Genomic DNA, 20,662 nt, shown 5'->3' with positions numbered 1-20,662 from the left:
AGGTTCTGAATTGGCATCCAGGGAGTGTGTGTGCACAGTTTCGGAGCGACCGGGCCAACGGTGCCAGAGATTAGCTGCTAACACACAGACAGGACGGACGGACGGACGGACGGACGGACGGACGGACGGACAGGGGCGAAAACATACTCTCTCGACATGCCTTTCGGCCTGGCGGAGACAATTAAACACTTGAAAACGACAGCTGTGCATAAGATTACACGGATTCATGGTTTGGGCTCGTCTGTCTGAGGACGACCTAGAGATGGTTGTGTTATAAGCCTATTGTAAGTGTGCAAGCTTCATTACTGCATCATACTGCATCATTTTATACTTTTAAGTTTCTTTTCTTTTCTTAAGAGATAACTAGCCATCAACACCAGAAAAGCACATTATAAATTTATCATATCTTGAAGCTGGCATGCCAACCAAAAGCACACCTTTGAGTTTGAGTTACCATGTTTTGATCACAAGTGAAGTGACAGATGACAGTGTTACATTACTTGACAAGCAGGGAATATACACTTTTTCTTTCTTTTTTTGTAACGGCTGAAGGCATATGTAACTTGCATGACTTGAGTAAAACCTGCGCCTGAATGCTATTAAACTCATCCGCTACGAAGTATCTGGCTTTTTAATTTTCATAGTTTAATATTTGTGTGACTAAGTTAGGACAATTACAATAGACAAAGCTTTACTGAAAATATTAAAATTGTTTTAGCTAGTGGCAAACTCTAATAGGCGATTGCTAATTTAAAATGTGTTTGATATTTTACTGCACTGCAAATGTGTTTAGAAGAATTGCTATAATGTTTCACATATTAGAATATAGAGCTATAGTAGAAGATCAGAGATTGTATCCGCTCACAGTTTTCTCTTCTCCCAAAGTGATTTAATAGTACTGTACAACATTTCAACCTCACTTTGAGGTCAAATGTTGTACTGTTAAATGTTTTTATCCTGCACCTGTTGGAATATTTCTGATGGTCTTCTACATCACACAGACTTGTTTAACTAGTGGAACGTCCAACCCTCTGCGTGCTGTAGAAGAGCGGCCTTCATGGTCATCCTGGACTCGTAATGTTTCATAATGCATTAGGCATTATGTTTGTGATGCAACTGTGCAGCCTATGATATGCTTACAGTATGTGCTTATACAATCCTGATGCCTTATAATGCCTCATTCACAAATGAATGAAGCACGTACCTTCCTCAGCTGAGTAGATGGTTGTCACCGGCCCAAAAGGACCTTCTCCCTTGTTGTTGTACACCCCTACTTTGACCTGGTACGGAGAGAAGGGAGGAATGCTCTCGTTCTTGAAGACGTATCTGGATGCATCGGGGGATGTGACGGCTGCCTGCATCCAGCCCTGGGCTCCATGCGGGCGGAAGGCCACCACATAGCCGAAGCCAGGGCCACTCTGTTGTTCCTCAGGAACAGGCTATAGGAAGGTGTGAAATGACTCAGAGCAATGATTCAGGACGTCTAATGTAAATAGTTTTTTTTCCCCTATCTAAATGTAATCATTATGTCAATAGGCTCTATGCACAGCAGCCATATTGGAAGGAAATTGGGCCTCTTCCTTACTTCCTTCCTTAGTATCATTGGTGTTACTAATGATACTAACTTTTTAATTTCAAGGATCCCCATAACTCTGAGAGTGTACAAATGGACACTCTCAGAGTTACACATCCGTAAGGGGCCATTTGGAACCCCCTCACGGAACCACTAGGGTCCCTGGACTCCACTTTGAGACCCACTGGTGTAGCAGAGTGTTTCCAGTGAGCCAAAATGGACAATATCAGCACCCTGACTCTGTTTGACCAGAATGGAATGCAGCCTTCATTAGTAACGTTGGTAACACCTGTGAAGGAAGTAAGAAGAGGCCCAGTTTATTTCCAACATGGCTGCTGTACATAGAGCCTATTCCCCTTGCAGTGTACTGTAGTCCCTTGTAGCTGCTGACCCCTACTGGTTGGTTCGTTAGGGAGGGTGTAGGCAAGCATGTGTCTCCTCCGATTCACGTGCCGCCAACAGTTCGCTTCACCTGACAGTGAGGACTGAGAGCCTTACCGGGAGGACATAACGCATGCAGAGGAACACACTATTCTTCTCAGTTCCCGCTGTGTGTGGGGATATTTGTCAATGGCTGAATTGTCATTGATGAAAATGTACCTACATCACAAATTAAGCATTGTGCCCGATCAAGTGTATTCATATTGAGGTTAAAATGACTATTCACAATGGAGCTATTTAATTACAGTAGCATTATAGTCACTAATTGTATTGCATCCAGAATACATATTCCTGCACTAGAAAGAGGCACCAAAAGTCAAAGACAGTGAAATTAGCTTAATTGAAAATTGCAAATGGCACACTGTATATTCCATTTTACAGTGGTGTGATGGTTTTTATGTAGTGCTGGTCCATAGCGTTAGGAGTTCTCCATAGTGCAGTCTCTCGACTTTAGTGAAAATAAAGAATACACTTCAGCTACTCACCAAAACAAAGACGGGTTTAAGGTGTTGGAAAGCCTACTATTCTCGGTGGAACTAAAATACACTTTTTGGCCAGAAAAGAAAGATATTTTTTTTGTTACTCCTGTGCGCCAGATCTTGTCAATAGAAAAATGTCATTCCAGTTCCATTCCAATTCATACTTGCTGTGCTTTCATTTCATTTTTGCAATTATTGAATAGTGAGGTTGTGACAGGTTGTATATTTGTAGAAATAGGTGTTGGAAAGCCTACTCTATAGAAAAAATGCAGAAAGCGTTGCATAGCGTTAAGGAGAACTCCTATCGCTATGGACCAGAGCTCGTTTTTATGCAAATGTATAAATAAAATAATATATTATAAATAATATATTATAAATAAAAGTATTATTATTATTATTCCACAGAAAGACAAGTTTACCTCCCAAGTGATGACCAGTTCTGATCGACCTCCACCACCTCCATTCACTCTGGCAGGAGTCACCCTTGGAGCTGAGGGATCAAGCATCATTTTGGGAGGTATGGTTTTTATTCCACGTCATCAATATCACAATCACCAAAATCATCGTAATTTTGATTATACGTATGATTCTGATGAAGATTTAGATATTGATCACGATGATGATAGTAATGATAATTTATCATTAGTTGTTGTCAATTCACAATATCATCTCCACCAAAATCATCAGAATCTGCCTTAATATCCTCACTATCATCATACTCAAACCAAAAGATTATAAAAAGTAAAATTTTACCAGTATGTGCATTTTGTATTAGTATTGGGGTTAACCACTTTCAAAGTGTTGTGAGACTGTATATCGGTTTAAAGAAATGTAAGCAGAATTGTACACGTACGCATTTCTTTGGTTCTGGCTTTCTTGGACGGTTTGCTGGGCTCTCCTGTCCCTATGGCGTTGGTAGCCAGGACTCTGAACTCGTACTCCACCCAGGGACTCAGGTCAATGACGGTGGCTGACAGCTGCTTCCCCCCCAGCATCTCTGGCACTGAGACACACCACACAAATAAACTCTCGTCAAAAGATTGCACAGTGAAATCCTCTACATTCATTTAACTCAAGAGTGTACAAATTGAACCAAATTGATCCATTTGGTTACATTTGTACAATCTCAAGTGTTGCATCTGGATAAATGAACACTGAGGATTTTACTGTGTGCATGCTCTGCCACTGTAATTCACCCAAGAAAGTAGGCAATGCGATTCACCTAATTTTATGTTATGTTATGAAAAATATGCTAGGATATTATTTCATTGGCGGCATCTCACCCAGGCATCCCCTGTAACAACAGAAGAAGTCCCATTTTTCACTACACGCCTCAAGAGCTAATGTGTTTTTGCTGTATACCCAGGATTAACTTTTTCTCACTATTCAGACGCGGAAGGTTGCAAAAATAATTTAGAAGACAATTGCAATACACTAATATGATGCAGCTATGCATTTAAAAAAAAATATTTTTCTACTGTTGTATTGCAAGATACATGTAGAAGCTAAACACAATTCAAGGCTGTTCCTACCTGTAGTGACAGCTTGCCAGCCCAGGGAGAACGGCGTTCTGGCCTGGATAGTGTGACTGAGGATGGGGCTGTGGTTGTCCAGACCAGGTCCCCAGGACAGAGAGGCAGTGGACTCTGTCATCTCCGTCACCTGAAACTCCACAGGGGGGCCCGGGGGTCCTAGATGGCCATAATTAACATTTTTTAAAACTTTTTCTTTCATTTCAGAATTAAATTGACATTACGGATATTGCTGTGACTACTCTTGCCCTCATTCTAATTGTTTCTGGATAAAAGTGTCAGCTACAGTACATGCCCAAAATATAAATGCGCGGATGAGCAATACAAGAGACGCATAATGGGAGTATAATTACTCATGCTTACAGCTGCTGTAATAGAATGATTAGGCAGGCAATATCTCAGGGATGTAACAGCTGCTTACAATTTCTTAAGGTACTTTGTTGTATTGAACTAAAAACAATACCACCACCTGTTTGCTACGCTGGTGGTAGAAGTGTGTGTGTTGGGGGGGGGGGGGGGGGGGCGGATAACTTTTCCACATCCACGAAAACACACCGGATCAAAGTCGGTGCAGATTCATTTGATTAACTTTTATGATTTTAGATGTAGTCTTAACATTTTCATTTCTTAATGTACACACTAGATCTGTAAAGGTGTTTACTTAGGGCTGAGTGGACATACCTCTGACTACCACATCAGTGGCAATGGAGACACTGTCCACCTTGGTCTGAACGGCGCATGTATACTTCCCAGCATGCCTCAGCTGAATGTTGCGGATCATGATGTCACCCGCTGAGCGCTGTCAACATAGAATCAGAAGAATCAGAATCGGTTTTATTGTCACATCACAGGTTTACATGTGGAAAGGAAAATCTACGATATCTACGTACTACAGTATACTGTATACACGTAGCATAAATAAGCAGCAGGTATATACAGTACATTAGGCTATATGAAAAATGGTTGGATATGCACACCTCCACAGTTCTTTAAATACAGTGCTGGACCCAAAAATAATCAAGTGAAGAAAAAAGGGATGTCCGTACACGATAAACAGCTGCTCCCCCGTCTTTTTTATTTTAACCACAAGTGAACAACGTTTCGCCCATACAGGGCTTCATCAAGTTCAGAGACGGGAGAGCAGTGAACAACGTTTCGCCCATACAGGGCTTCATCAAGTTCAGAGACGGGAGAGCAGTTTATCGTGTGCGGACAATCCTTTTTTCTTCACTTCATATACATTAGGTTAGACATATTAAGGTGCAAAAGAGTGGCAACGCAACGCAATCCACATGGTAGATCCACAAAGGAAAATTTGTCCACATAAAGGTAGATAGTGTGGGCCAAATATACAACCTGTCACAACCTCACTATTCAATAATTGCAAAAATGAAATGAAAGCACAGCAAGTATGAGCACAATGCCATGCCGTGATTTCTTTGGGCATTTGTTTGATTAAATAATAGAAGAAAAGGTTATGGCGAGGACCCAAGGACTCGACAAATGACTTGCAGGTGTTCCCGGTGAATCATGAGGACTCTCTTTTGTGTAGAATGAAAAGGCTCCTTTCAGCCAGATCCTTTTATTCCATCTCATCCCATTAGCTTTGGACTACAGCTAGTGTTAAGTTTTATGTCTCATCTAGGAGAGTTGGCTACCGTGAAACAGGCTGTAAGATTCAATAATTACTTTGATGTAAAGCCAGGGACATTTTTGAGAGATACAAATTATCTTCAGAATCGTATGACATCCCTAAAATGTCTTAATGGTGGATGGAATGATTTTCAAAACTCTGTTTGATTCATTTTCCTGGCATAAAGATTTATTGGATGGTTTCTTAAACCAACTAAGACCTGAAAAACTTTTACAAAACCTCATACTTGCAGTATAAGTAGTGTGGTACTTAGATACATAGAATAACATTTCCTTTCCATTACAAGTGCACGTACTGTTTTCATTATCTGTACAGCACAGACACAGAGTAGGTTTGTGCATACTGTAGTATACTGTGGAAGTCTGTGCAGCAGTGCATCCATGCGATAAAATGCAAGGAATGCTTGACAGGACTGACTGGCTGACTTTTTGACTTGACTGATTGACAGGAATGGGCTACATTAACAAAATATTGTAGGAAATATTCACTAGAGCATTGTATGATTTAAAAACAATGGACCATTAAAGGATTTATTTTCAACGTGGGACCCATTTTCCTAATTGTTTCCATCATGTCAGCTTTTTTTTAACAACTTTTTTCCATAGTTGGTCTAAAGGGTGTGTGTGTGTGTGTGTGTGTGTGTGTGTGTGTGTGTGTGTGTGTGTGTGTGTGTGTGTGTGTGTGTGTGTGTGTGTGTGTGTGTGTGTGTGTGTGTGTGTGTGTGTGTGTGTGTGTGTGTGTGTGTGTGTGTGTGTGTGTGTGTGTGTGTGTGTGTGTGTGTGTGTGTTCAATTCTAAATCAAAAGACTGTATGAAACGCTGGGGGGTTTGTACGAGGAATTCATCAAGTTATCTGGACCACTTGAATTTTTAAAGAAATGGACCACTCGAATGCTCCCAAACATTGACATGCTAGACATCAGGGAGTGATAAACATTACATATTTACCAAATACCTGCACAATAGATGTATTTTCACTTGTATTTAACAATGCATTGAACAATGTTTCAGCACTAACTTGCCATGTTTTCATCAGGCATATGATGCAGGTGTTTTTCTTTGCCTATAATATTGTCTGCATTGCACCAAGCACCTGGTAGATACAGTTGTATGAATGAAATGTGCATACAATACGTTTTGAAAACTTTAAATAGCACAAGCAACGATACCATATGGACTAAGAAAATATCAAATATCAAAACCTCACAAAGAACCAGCAGCAACTTAATACACCCATGGTTGTGATTGTGAGTGCAAAACCAGCCGTGGACGGACATACAGGATAACATCCAGAATACTGTAATGATTTGACATTAGTGATTTCACCGCACAATCCACACAGGATAAACATATTACTCCTCAGAAATGATTGAGGGGCGTTTCACGTCTATTTCCACACAACTTCTTCTAGTGTTAACATGAGCCACAGAGGCAAAATCCCCAAAAGGTAAACTAGAAACAGAACTACAGTAACTGTCATTTATTTTAGGCGTTTGATCAATGTAGACTTCTTATTGTTGGGAGTTATTTGGGATACATCTTTCCCAATACCAGAGACAAATGTGGTTAAAGTGGGTTCAGGTTCTTTCAGGCAATGCTGTAGTTCCATCACTGAACTCAGGCAGTCGGCTCATTTAATGTTAAGTTTCACATACTGGAATCAAGGCTTCATGCATCTATCAAATACTGTACTATCTGATGAGGCTGAAGCAGACGAGCGCCATGAATCGGTAAAGCACTTCCTTTCAACACTAAAGGCACCTATACATGTTCCAATTTTAGCCATCCATCACTGCAGTACCCACCCGGTGGATTACTACAAAATGACGTCACGGGGCAGCGGTGATAAGTGGTGAGGTGGTCACCTCAGCACACCTAGCTGTTTTTACTCTCCACCCACCCACCCCTGGGAACCAGAGGGCGGCTGGGTCGACCCTCAAAGGAGTATGATGGTGTCTTATCAATAAGGAACTTTAGGTGGATAAGTGATAGGACGAAAGGGTGGGTGGGTGGATGGCTAAAACACTTCAAGTACAGTACATCTGCATATCGTTACTGTCAGGCAGAAACCTTGTACTGTATCTCAGTCCCACCCCCCCCCCCCCAAGTACATTCATTCCCTACTTTGTCATACTGTAGTGTCACTCAAAAGTTGCAAAAATAGCTGATCTATAAGCTCACAATGCGTCGCGATGTGACACATTATTTGGAGATCTGTGATTTTTGCTTGCTATTTTTAAATATTAATAAAAACTATTTGCCGAAAGCCTGAGTAAACAAGTGTCTCTTCAGTGCGGACTTGAAAGAGTCCAACCTTGGCGTCTGGTGAATCTCCATGGGGAGAGAGTTCCAGTGGGCAGGGGCTGTTCATGTTCATGTTTGGCCCAAATAAATGTTTAAATGCTACATAAGGTTTGGCCCCATCAGATTGTATTTGACAGCTACACAAAACTATGATTCCATTTATGAGCACCTCAACATAATGGCAACAAATGGGAAAGTAATGACACATTTTACAACTGTATGTGACACAGTTAATCCATAGTGGGGTGAAGGACTTCTATAGTTCTATGGACTGAACAGGTAGAGTGGTCTTCTCCAGCTTTATTTTGTTATCGTGTCCTTCAGGAAGCCAGATGTAAACCTGTGTGACTCTCATAAAGGGGCTGTGTCTGCAACACAGAGATTTTCATTTTGCTGTAATAAAGTGGGAAGTAAGAGTGGGAGTGATTCATTTAGTAAGACAGAGCTGAAAGACTCTGCCCTCTGCCCCAGCAAACTGGGACTTACTGTAATTCGCAGCAGCTTTACATTGAAAGCGCTGTTTCAGTTTTTCCTATATTGCATGTGTAATGCTTGTTTGTTCTACTCCCGAGCAACACACAGTCTATAAGCACCATGGCCAGACGGTATCATATAGTCACTTTTCATCTTCTCCAGGTGCTGTTTTGATACATAAGAAATGTGCGACTTAGTGAAGCCCACCCGCTCCCCATGTAGATTAAAGGCTAGCAATATTGCAAGCATATACAGTATGTTACTTGTTATAAAAATAACAAATGTCCCAAGTATAGAATTGATATGAATGGGGGGGGGGTTGACTTTGCAATGACATTAAACAATTAAGGCCTACAATATCTTAGAAACTGAGTTCCCTGCATTCATCTGCTCATTAATATACACTGAAAAGCTTCCTCTAAATTTGCTCTAGGAGAGGAAAAAAAAAAAAAAAAAAATGCTGCTCACAAACACATTAATTACTCTTATCTCTGTTTTAGCCTCTGCCAAACAGATAATGAAAGTCAATTTAAACTGTTTTGACGATTGAACACAATTCATGAGTAACTGGCTTCCCAACCACAACATGTCAACATCATGTCAAGTGTATGGTGCACAGTCAAGTGCTCAACTGAACTGTGGAGGTAAACCTAATTATGAAGCACTTGCTGCTGCTCGTGATCAGAGTGAAAGCAGAATCAAGCTGAGGTGATGAGAAGCCAGGACCTTATAATTGCTTTTCCTAATTAAAAGAGAAATATATTTGCTGCTAGATGATCAAATCTAGCGCATGACTGAGCATTGAATCATGTACTGTATTCCTTGGCTGGTGCTTTTGTCAACAGAGGAGGTATTATCAAGCGTAACAACCCTCTTGTTGATTCTAAAAGAGAAAAAAATGAAACTAATTTGATATTATTCATAATGAACAACAATTCAGTACTGTACTTCCTGGAAGATACGGTTGATAGAAAGCGAGATTGAAAGACAGGTGAAATGAAAGCCAAATGTGTTAATCATCATTTTAATAGCTCTCACCTGGAGCACTTTAAAAGAGACTTGGTCAGGTAGAGCCAAACATTTATAAGGCTTAAGTGCTCTACTATAGCCTAAAGCCCTAAACAGCCAACACTTTAGACAAAAGAAATGGTCAACTAACTATAGTTCAGGACAGGAAAGCACTGGATGAGATGTTTAAATTATATGAACCCATTAAGACCGGGAATGCATCTGTGTCATTGTGTCAAAAATAGCAGATACACAAGCTCATAGCGCGCCGAGTGCCGCGCTATGAGCTTGTAGATCTGCTATTTTGGGAAAATGTGTGCAGTTCTTTGAATATATATATTTTTAATTAAAAAAACAACATATTTTGTAGAAACGGAACCTCAGGTCTTAATGGGTTAAAGCATCAATGCACATGCAACTGTAGACGCAGACCATGTCATCATGATACATGAGCTGTGTTACATATCCCCCCCTCTCATTCCCTCTGAGAGGGGCTTTGAAAAATAACCTTAGAAAAAGACTACGAAATTGTATGAAAGCACCTACACTGCCGACTTTCTCAAAATAGCCTCCGTGAGCTCCGAAGTGGATGAGCTGCTCATTGAAGAACCAGGTGAACTTGAGCTCCAGCGTGGGGTCATGAGACACCTGGCAGGGCAGGACAATGCTCTCGCCCACTGTGACATCTAGGTGCCCCGCTGGACTGGTGATCACCGTCGGCTCTGGGGACAACACATGGTCGTAAACAGGACAGGGTTATGAGGGCAGCCATGATGCACAGAGCAGGAGGAAGGCATACAGTATATAATGTACAGGTTTCTCCACAGGCTGGCCATGGTTCCACTCATAGTTTCCTTGTTATTTCAACTTTCAACAACAAAAAAAAGCCAGTGTCATGAACATGCTTTGTAAAAGTGTCTGGCGCTGGATGTTAAGCACAACATAATGACAGATCTCAGGACATATTAATTTCATTTCCGCCAGTTATTTAAATTGCATCTCTCTTGGCAATTTTCATAAATTGAAGCATGGTTGGATGCGTCACTAAAGACCCATGGGGGTGAGAGAGAGAGAGAGAGAGAGAGAGAGAGAGAGAGAGAGATGGGGGGGGGGAGAGGGGGAGAGAGAGAGATCTACCATTTCCACAGGTCAGAGAGTCTATAATTTGCTTCTGTGTGTGTGTGGCCAGACAAAGAGCCAATCCTATTTCAACCTCAGCGTGTTGCACATCAACATAATCTTTGGTCTGTCTCCACTGGGTGTCTCATTTAACAGCAGCACAGTGCAGAGAGTATAGAATGGGGCTGAGAGGCCCATACAGCAGGCCCATTGTGAATTATGCATGCATGTCATAAGCATCTAATGGACAGGCAAGCCGACACAGCATGTCAGGGGGAGTAAAGGTCTATATTCGGCTCCGTCAAAACAAGCTGGCTTGTTTATCTTCTTCCCCTTTGAGGGGGACTGACGTGGTTGAAGTGGTACATTTCAGGTGAGCCACAGGAAAGTTTGGCACAAGGCTGCGAAACAAGAGATGGGCTTTTGCTAAAGCTTTGCCCATCTCATCCCACAGTCCTGTTAAGAATGACAGCAAATTTGCTCCGTATGGTGTTTTCTTTCTAGGCGTGATAACATACAGTAGCCTATGTGTAAATATTGGGAGTAAATATTGGTATTCACGTCTTGGCATTGTGTCAAATGTTTCATCTTTATATTCCTTTATTTTCCTTCCATCATTGATGATGATACGGGTTAATCACTTTCTTCTTTTTTTTAAGGTCAGATTGTGTTGCTGTTTTGACTTGATTAAGAATAAGAATTGTTGACAATGTTGGTGTGTGAGAATTCTGGGTTTCTACTAAATTGATTACATTTGAATTTCTGTTCTGCTTGGTATTTCATCCCTGGGATGAACTGGAGACTGCTAATACAATATTTCAACCTTTGATTTGGTACTGGAGAAATTTCATGAATATACAATTCTAGCTATAAATGTACACATATGTATAGATAAGGCTCTTGTTTCCCCAAGGAAAAAGGGCTTTGGGGGGAAAAAAGTGGAGATGGGTTTCTACAGTATACGAACCAATTTGCAATTCAAAATTTGTGAGAGGGAATTAGCGAAAGGCATTCTAATAGAGCACTGTTGTTGACTCTGCTCTTTAGAAAGGTCTTGAAAATTCATTGCCTTGCAGATCGCATGTCATTTAAATGGACTCAAATCTTAAACAAACTGAGGATGACTTTTAGCCACATGGGCAAAAAGTATGAATTAAACATTAACGCATAGAAATTTGCATATAGTACTTACTCTTAACCAACTAATTGTCTCGTATCTCTGTCATGTAAATGAAGAGTAGCCTTAGTAGCAGAACATACACTGCTCTATGTCTGACTTATAATGCAGCAGTTATTTCTGTGTTTATAAAAAGGGCAGAATGAATAGCTAAGCCTACACTGGTATCACTAATCCATCAGATTAACACGAAAAGCCTTAGGAAATAACCAATCCCCTCTTACAAACCACAATACAGAATCAAAAGCAGTTTCCACTCACTGTGGAAATCAACCAGTGCCAAAGTTGGAAGATAAACCAACAGAAGAACTGCTCACCTTTAACCAACAGGCTGCCGGCACTGCTCGCCACTCCAAACTGGTTTCTGGCCACGCATGTGTAGAGGCCTGCGTCCGTTTTACTAACATTGGAAATCCGTAGACTTCCATTATCCAAGACCGAAACTCTAGAGTTAAAAAAAGAGACTGGGAATTTATCACCATATTAAGTTAGTTGACAGTGCATGACATCAGAATAATAATTAATCCATTAAGACCGGGAACGTGTGTCTGTGTCATTTTAAGATTTCTTTGGGTATTCAAAAATAGCAGATCTACAAGCGCATGAGCTTGTAGATCTGCCGCTTTGTTTAAAAAACGTGGAAGATGTGTGCAAATCTTTTTATATTTTTTAAAGCCAGCATTTGTAACGCAAATCTTTGCTTCTGAGGGGGGGGGGGGGGGGGTTCCCTGGAACAAAACATTTTTAGATGGGGGACCGTCCGCGGCCCATATCTAAAAATGTTTTCAAAATCCTAACAGTATGTTGCTATATCAGTGGTGCTCCAACTTTTCCGTGTCAAGGACCTCCAAAATGATGATTTTGTGTATTTGGCCACGGACCCTCATCTCAAAATATGTTGTTCCAGGGACCCTCAGAAGCACAGATCGAAGTTAAAATGTTTTGCTTTAAAACATATATATTTATATATATATTCAAATATTTGCACAAATGTTCAAGATGTTTCAAAAATAGCAGATCTACAAGCTCACAGTGTATCTGCTATTTTTTGAATAGCCAAAGAAATCTATAAAATTACACAGATGCGTTCCCGGTCTTAATGGATTAACTCATTGAGTGCCAATGACGTCTTTTGACGGCCGTTTTCAGTGTGCCATTAGTGCCAATGACGTCTTTTGACGTCACCTAATTTTTTTTTGGTATTTTTATTATTTTTTTATCTCAAAGGAACTAGGAGAAAACGATTTTCAAAAAGTTAATGCTCCATCCACTTCAATGTTAAAATGTAAACGGAGAAAAAAAATCACATTTTTCCATTTTTCCTGCCTGTGGCACATGGATCAACAAGCTTGAAATAAGCCTGGCAGTGAATGAGTTAAGTTAGTTGACAGTATAGTTGACACATAACATCAGAATAACAATTAACATCAGAATAACAATTAAAGGAAAATACAACACAATATAGGGCAGTCACCCAATAAAGGCCAGCTACCAATGCATCTACACCCATAAACCAGTGAGAGAATGAGAATAGGTATAACTAAATGCATTTGAAATTAAATACAAATGATACAAATAATACTTCAGGATTCCAATAAAAAAAAAACAGGAAAAAAAAACAGGATTCCAATTCAAAAATAGCAAAAATAGCAGATCTACAAGCTCAAAACTCTGCGACGTGTTTTTTCATTCATTTATCGAAAAAGTTACAATTCAGTGTCTGCCCAAGAGTAGCCTATGCAATGTGGCCCTCTGGAGTGAGTGTGGAAATATAGTGGCCCTCTCCATCATCAAAGTTGCCCACCCCTGTGCTAAAGTATTAAAAAGTTTAGTGCAAAGTTTATCTCAGTGAATTGGCTCCTTGTGCTTCAGTGAGACATGAGTTGAGTGTTAGTGTGAAGAGTTGCATTTTGATTTCTCAGCACTTCACTCGATAGCGCTATACTGCAAGATCACGCTACAGAGGGGGAGAGTCTTCTCCCGATCCCTTTCTTCAGCACTTTTTTGGGCACCTCATGTTTAAATGATGCATATGCAATAGGAATGAACGCACACACACACACACACACACACACACACACACACACACACACACACACACACACACACACACACACACACACACACACACACACACACACACACACACACACACACACAGAGTTTGGATTACATTAATAAAAGCACACTGACACAAGAAACTGTACCATAGCCCATTCACCACCGGTGCGTCCTAAATGGTTTCACCCTGACCATTAGCCAAGGGCCCAATAAATTAAACGATACAATGAGTCTAAAGCCTGCAAGCAGCCTAGGCCCTAGAATCTGTGCTGCTCCTCACATCCGAATGGAAATTGGCTTAAGTTTGGTGCTAGAGGGAAAGCCATAGACTTCACCAAAATGTGTAGAGTTTATCATAGAATCTGCCTATTAGCTAATCTGCCTAACACTAGAGGATAGGCCATGGTGTCATTCAAATATTTAGGGTTCATCTCTCAGGGAGCAAGAATGTGCTAAAAAATCACACCCAGTGTGAAGAGAGTGGTGCCTTTGAATTAGTGTAACTGGTTGCATCCTTGTGTTGCAATCAGCTGCAGCTGTTGAGGCCGTGCTCAAACGGACGGACGGACGGACGGACCCACACACACGGTGTAGGAGTGGCTGGCACCACTCAAAAATAAAAGGCAAATTGACCCTTAGATTTTGAGATAACGTGTGCAGGTGGAAAGTTTGTCCGAATGGTGGTGCTAGCTAGAGGAAAGGCCCTACTTAGGTTCATAAAATCAGCAGGGTGCATCCTTGCTGACCACATTAAGTCATGGTAAACTGCTGCTTAGATTTCGAGATATCATGTATGTACGCAATTGGAAATGTTGGCTTTATGGGTGGCACTAGAAAAAAGGCCATTGGGTCACCAAAATCAGTAGGGGCCATCCTCTATTTAGCATGAATGCAAATGCATTCAGTGAGCTTCATGGCAATCTGCCCATTAGATTTTGAGATAACTAGTGTGCAAGTTGAAAATGTCAAAGAAAAAGTTTGTCGCTGGTGCAGAAAAAGGTATGCACAACAGCTTGTAGCTCCAAAATGTTTTTTTTCTATGCAAAAAGCACGAGCAAGTTGAAAATATGGCATAATGGTGGCACTAGATCAGAAGAGGCCATCGCCTGGGGTCCACGAAGGTGCACAGAGAATGCCATGGCAATCCAGCCAGTAGATATCAATATGTTGTTTGGGACCAAAATAGCGAATGGACTGACCGACCGACTGACAGCTGTCCTTTGAGCCCTGCCACTGAAATTATTCTTTGTCGGAGACCCATGTCACATCCTAGTTTTGGGTCCTGACCAAACACTGTATCCATACTTTGAGGATCCAGATGTGGACTATAATATCGATGTAGGAAGATATTCTCCCTATTCCAATTCACTATAAGCCAATTAATATGACTGTGATTTCCAGTGTTAATGACACGCCTCCTTCTCTCTCCCTTCCTAATAGTCATAGGGTTCACAATTTGAAAGTTGAAATATGGCTTCAGCATGCTATGGAGTAAGCAATGTCTGTTTTAAAGTAAAAATCACACCCAGTGTGAAGTGGGCGGTGTCTTGCTAGCTAATCACAATACTGAATGGAGTCAACAATGTGTGATTCACTTAAAAAAAAAACATAAATGTGATAACTCTTAGAATTTAGAACAGTGGTTTAGAACAGTGGTTCTCAAAAAAAACATAAATGTGTTTTTTTTAAGTGCATAGTCCTATTTATAGGGCTATGCACATGTGTCATGTTTCCCTAGCCAATCACAGTCCTGAATAGACTGTGATTGGCCAATCACAGTGCAGGGTTAGGGGGGTACACTGGTGGCCAATCACAGCGCAGGATTTGGTGTGCAAATATCCAAACCTCACATATAGGGGCGGTTTCACCGCCCTAAAATACAAATGAATAGAAACTATTGAAAGATAAAATGGAAAAGTTATTATTTAGCCTTATGAATTGACTGTCTCCTAAGCTAGGCTGCATGGACTACAGATAATAATCATTTTAATATGATAATTTCAGTGCAAGCAGTGATGCATGTTGTTTTAGACATCTCATTCCTTGAATGAGATCTCTATATAATGCTGCTGTTGAGAACTGTAGAAATTTAACAAGTATGACTAAGCTACTTTACCATAATGAAATAACTCATAAATATGTGGCAATATTGAAACTGTTGTATTTATGGTGCATTATGTTCACGCATTGTGACTTAACAGTGCCATTATTGCTTAAGTACTGTATAGGGAGACCACAGCAGGCTTTGGCAATACATTTTGATTAGAGTCCCTGCATAGAGCTGACTATAATAGTAGCATTATTATTATTTTTTTTAAAGCATTTCTGTTTTTAAAGCAAAGTGTCAAATGACAGGAAACAGAGGGCAGAGAGCAGGGATGATGTGTGACATGGGTCTTCAGTATATTTGAACCCAGGACAAATATGCAAATTAGCTCAAATATGTGATGTGCACTAAGTGGTTACAATTATTACAATGCATTATTTTAAATGGAGTAATTCTGTACTGAAATCAATTCCACCAGCCTGGCTGTGTGGCAGTATACCATAATGTCAACATTGCCAAGATGCAAATTTCTTGCATTGCCACCAAACCTGATTGATTTACTGTGCGTGGTATTTACATTGAAATATGTAAAGTCTATGCTCACTACAAAATGCACACTTAATTTAATGTACCATTTTTATTCTTTATTCAACATCCAATCAGGTCTAGTTCAAAATGGTACACTGAAAGTCTTTCTAGGCACAGTAGGCTACCGCAATATCATTTGATTTTAATAGCCACCAGGTGTGCACGAGTTCACATACAGCACGCAAGGGATTATCCATGTTTTATAGTGGCCTGACAAGTGAAATAAGAATAATTTGAAAAGGTTGGGCGAGTTATAGCCTAATTTAAAAGATTGAATAGGCTTGTCTAACTTTGCTTTACTATAACATTATAAATAATTGTCAATTATCCCATACTAAATTGAAATTGTATTGCCCCCCCCCTTACATTGGCATATTCGTTATTGAATTAATCATTACATTACATTACATTTGACCCATTTAGTCTATAGAAGTGTGTTTCATTTCTAAGAACCAGCTGATTAAAGGTGGTGTGATATTTGTTGTTAAAATAAGTGTTAACCCATTAAAACCGGGAAAGATTTTAGATTTTAGCTATACTAATAGCAACATGTGTTTTTCAGATAACTCTTAGAATTTAGAACAGTGGTTTGGAACAGTGGTTCTCAAAAATAGCAGATATACAAGCTCACAGCGTGTCACTTTGTGCTGTGCTGCGAGCTTGTACATCTGCTATTTTGGAAACAATTTTGAAAAATATTTTTTTTTTACAATTCTTTTCTGGGGGGTCCCTGGCACAAAACCTTTTCAGATGGGGGTCCATCATTTGTAGAATCGGCCTCAGGTCTTAATGGGTTAAATAGCTCTATATATTCCAATAATAACCATTGCTATAGACTAGTGTGTTTGTTCAGTAACAGGGGTCTCCCTGTATCTTTAGGATCCCAATTTCATCCAATCAGGAGTGAGAACTCATGATAGACGATAAAGTGACATCTTAAGTAAATTAACCTAAAAATGAGCAAGAACTGGAAAACTAACATTTAAGCAGATGAATGTGTTCTCTCCTGATTCGATGAAATTGTTGACCCACCTGACAATTTATTTTCTGTTCACTAAAAAGCTGGAGAGCCTGTTACTGAACAAATGCTCTATAGCAATGATCACTATCAAAATAAAGAGATTACCAACAAAATACAGAGATTTAACTAATAATGTAAAGAACTTCCAACACTGACAATAACCCACGACTTACAACAACAACCAACAATAGTTACGACCAACAATAGTTGGATGTGTCCTTTCCCAAATTCTCACTAGCCTATATGATCAATGATCTCCAAGCCACTAGATTTAGTATGTTCAATCCAACAGAGATGGCATTCTTGCCATTGGGCACATTGAATTAAATGTAGACACTTAAATGTGATGTAGCCTAATTATCAGTAAAACCGCAAAAACAAAAATGTGCTCACAGTCCATGTCTAATTGTATTACTCGTCGCCTTTCCTTAAAGTAAAGCATCTGCCTCCAATTTTTCATGACACACTTTCAACATCAAGCTTCAAATGCTGATCAGACAGTGATTAAACAACAGATTGTTGCTTCAATTAAGGCCTTTTTACACAAGAAGCGACTGACACGTCTAGTAATTCATTTTCAATGAGAGGCAAGCAAGTAGGCAGGCAGGTAGGGAGGCATGACACACGGGCGAGATTGGGCTTGTCTCACGCACACGTCTGCCTGCTGCCAGAGATGAAATGTGTTTAGGGGTTTTCTCACAGGGAGCGACACTATGTTTGCCGTCGTGTTTCGTTGTGTAGGAAAAAAGTTAAACACAATTCAACTTGTGACGCGGATGGGCGTCTGCGTAACGTGATCATTTCAGGGCATTGCACCCGCTTGTCGCTACGCTTGTCAGACTGCCCATGCCCATTGCCCAGATTTTCAACTCGCTCTGATGAAGGCCACGTGTGTCGGATTCAAAATGGTCAACCGAGACTTGCCTTGCACCTCTATTTTGGAGCGCCGCAAGGCCAGTTGCATTCTTCTACCCTTTGTACACCCACGACTGCGTGGCCATGCACAGCTCCGACGCAGTGGCCAAGTTTGCGGACGACTCGACAGTTATAGATGAGACCAACAGCAGGGGAGAGGTGGAGAACCTGACACAATGGCGCCATGAGAATGTCCCGTCTCTCAGCATCAACAAGACCAAAGAGCTGACCGTGGACTCCAGGAGGACAGATAGAGGGCACCAACCCCCATTTTCGTAGACAGCACCACAGTGGAGAGGGTCACCAACTTCAAATTCCTCAGCTTCCAACATCCCTGTGAAACTCACCCGGGATGTGCACAAAGGCTGTGTGGTGAAGGAAGCTCAGCAAAGGCTCTTTCACCTCAGGCGAGGTTTGGCATGAGGCCCAAGGTCTATGGGCCTTCTATAGAGGCACACATCCCACAGATGGGAAATATTTCAAAGTAGGAACTATGCACACAGCACCTTCAAGCACCTCAGTGTGTACATACATACTAAGAGTTTTACTCTTGTGTCTCTTATTTTATGAGAAATCTTGACTCTTGTTGCAGAAGGTTTGATTAAGACATTTGTTTAATGTTAAATATGCTTTGATGAAGCACATGCAATGCTCAAAGATACTGTCTAATAGATAAAACATCAAGCATCTCTAAAAGCCAGCAAACTATGATTCATATGATCCATTCACTCAAGTATTCATTACTTTATGCCTAGTGTACACATTTGATCACACCTGAAGCCTGTCTTTTGTTTTAATATCAAGGCGCTTTAAATCATCAGAAAACATTTTCCATTTTCAATCTCCCTTAATCTTTGTAGTCTTGTGTGGTGAATAATATAAGGAGCATTAAAGATCATGCTCAGCACATAATTTACATTATCTGTTTTGATCTAATTGGTGTTATAATTGTATACTGGTAGTTAGGCCCATCATTTATCAAAATACAATGAATTTCCGATGCTGGCCATATACTGTATGGGATGATGATACATATGAGATATTCTGAAAAAGTCCAGAGAAAGAATAACTATAGTGAAACTTTGCTGATTTTCCCCCCTGAATCTTATTATTCATAGGAGGACATAAAATCTGACATAATACTTCCCGATGCATTCTGTGTGTCAAAATGTGTCCTTTTGCATAGGCTGGTGTAGATTTTCCAATGCCTTTGAAGCAAGCTCTCAACACATTTTCAATTGTCCCCCTCAAAATAGAACGATAGGATTCAGCATTTAAAAAGTTTTACATTGCAGTATGATGGAGGGATATTTTCTTATTTATCATATTGACTCTGAATTTGTTCAATGCAACATTTGGGTCCTGATGTAGAACCAGTTTATAGCCATAATAACAGTGCGCTCTCGGCATGAGAGAACACTTGACAGCGGGCTTTTAGATCAACATCACTTTTGTTTTCAGAGCATAAAGATACAGTGACAACATGCCATGCATAGTATAATCCCAGTCGCTATCACCCCAGAAATAAGGAGGTACAAGACAGAGCAGCTGGAACAAGGGTCTCCCTGAGTATGTGTGGGATGGCTGATTTATCCTGTGTGCATCAATTAACTTCATGCACAACAGGTGCGTAATAACACCCTGCTCAGAATTAGTTTGACTCAGGTGACTACTTAAAACACCCATCACCCACCCTACCAGCCATTAACTACAGCCAAGAGGACAAGTGATGTGCTACTAATTAATTTGGCCTATGCCAAACAATAACTGCTAACATTTCTGATTCCTGAATACAGATGGTGACTTACCATTTCATGGCATGAGATAATTGATAGAAAGGCATAATGGCATGGCATCATTGGCATTCAGTATGATGTGTAAACAGAAAGAAGATTGATACAGTATTCATGATGGTTGCCATGGGAACATGTCTTGTGATGCCTTTCATCTAGTAGAACTAACGGTTACCTCAAGAAAGGAAAAGATAGCCTTTCAAAATCTGGACTCTAAATGTTGAATAATAGCAGAGGTAAAACCGAGGCAGGTTCATCTCTTTGAGAAAGAATGCACTGTAAAATTCACCAATTACAAAGGGTATGTCACGACCATATTCTTATTCGCTGATATTGCCTATCAACTGTAGTTTTATCTGTATTTCCTGACTATACTTAGCATCCTTCGAAATGAATTAGTCCACTGAAAATGCATATACCAGCAAATCCTGACTTTAAGCTCCCCTCTCATCTTCTAAACTGCTCAGGAGGGTGTGA

The 20,662-nt window shown here is 40.4% G+C and overlaps 1 protein-coding gene across 4 annotated transcripts in view; it reads right to left on the bottom strand.

The window, feature by feature from the left end:
* Positions 1-20,662, bottom strand: part of cntn3a.1 (contactin 3a, tandem duplicate 1) — a 116,015-nt gene that overhangs the window by 9,432 nt on the left and 85,921 nt on the right. For all 4 annotated transcript variants that reach the window (XM_080444649.1, XM_080444651.1, XM_080444650.1 and 1 more), the window contains 7 exons: positions 12,078-12,205; positions 10,011-10,186; positions 4,707-4,824; positions 4,026-4,184; positions 3,347-3,496; positions 2,913-2,983; positions 1,205-1,439 (listed from right to left, as the gene is read on the bottom strand). In XM_080444649.1, coding sequence (XP_080300775.1) covers positions 1,205-1,439; positions 2,913-2,983; positions 3,347-3,496; positions 4,026-4,184; positions 4,707-4,824; positions 10,011-10,186; positions 12,078-12,205 — 1,037 coding nt within the window. The remainder of the gene's footprint in view (positions 1-1,204; positions 1,440-2,912; positions 2,984-3,346; positions 3,497-4,025; positions 4,185-4,706; positions 4,825-10,010; positions 10,187-12,077; positions 12,206-20,662) is intronic.

Source organism: Gymnoscopelus braueri (genome assembly GCF_963280865.1).
Source record: "Gymnoscopelus braueri genome assembly, chromosome: 12".
Taxonomy (NCBI): domain Eukaryota; kingdom Metazoa; phylum Chordata; class Actinopteri; order Myctophiformes; family Myctophidae; genus Gymnoscopelus; species Gymnoscopelus braueri.
The sequence above is the reverse complement of the archived record's forward strand: the minus strand, read 5'-3'. Positions and strand labels throughout refer to the sequence as shown.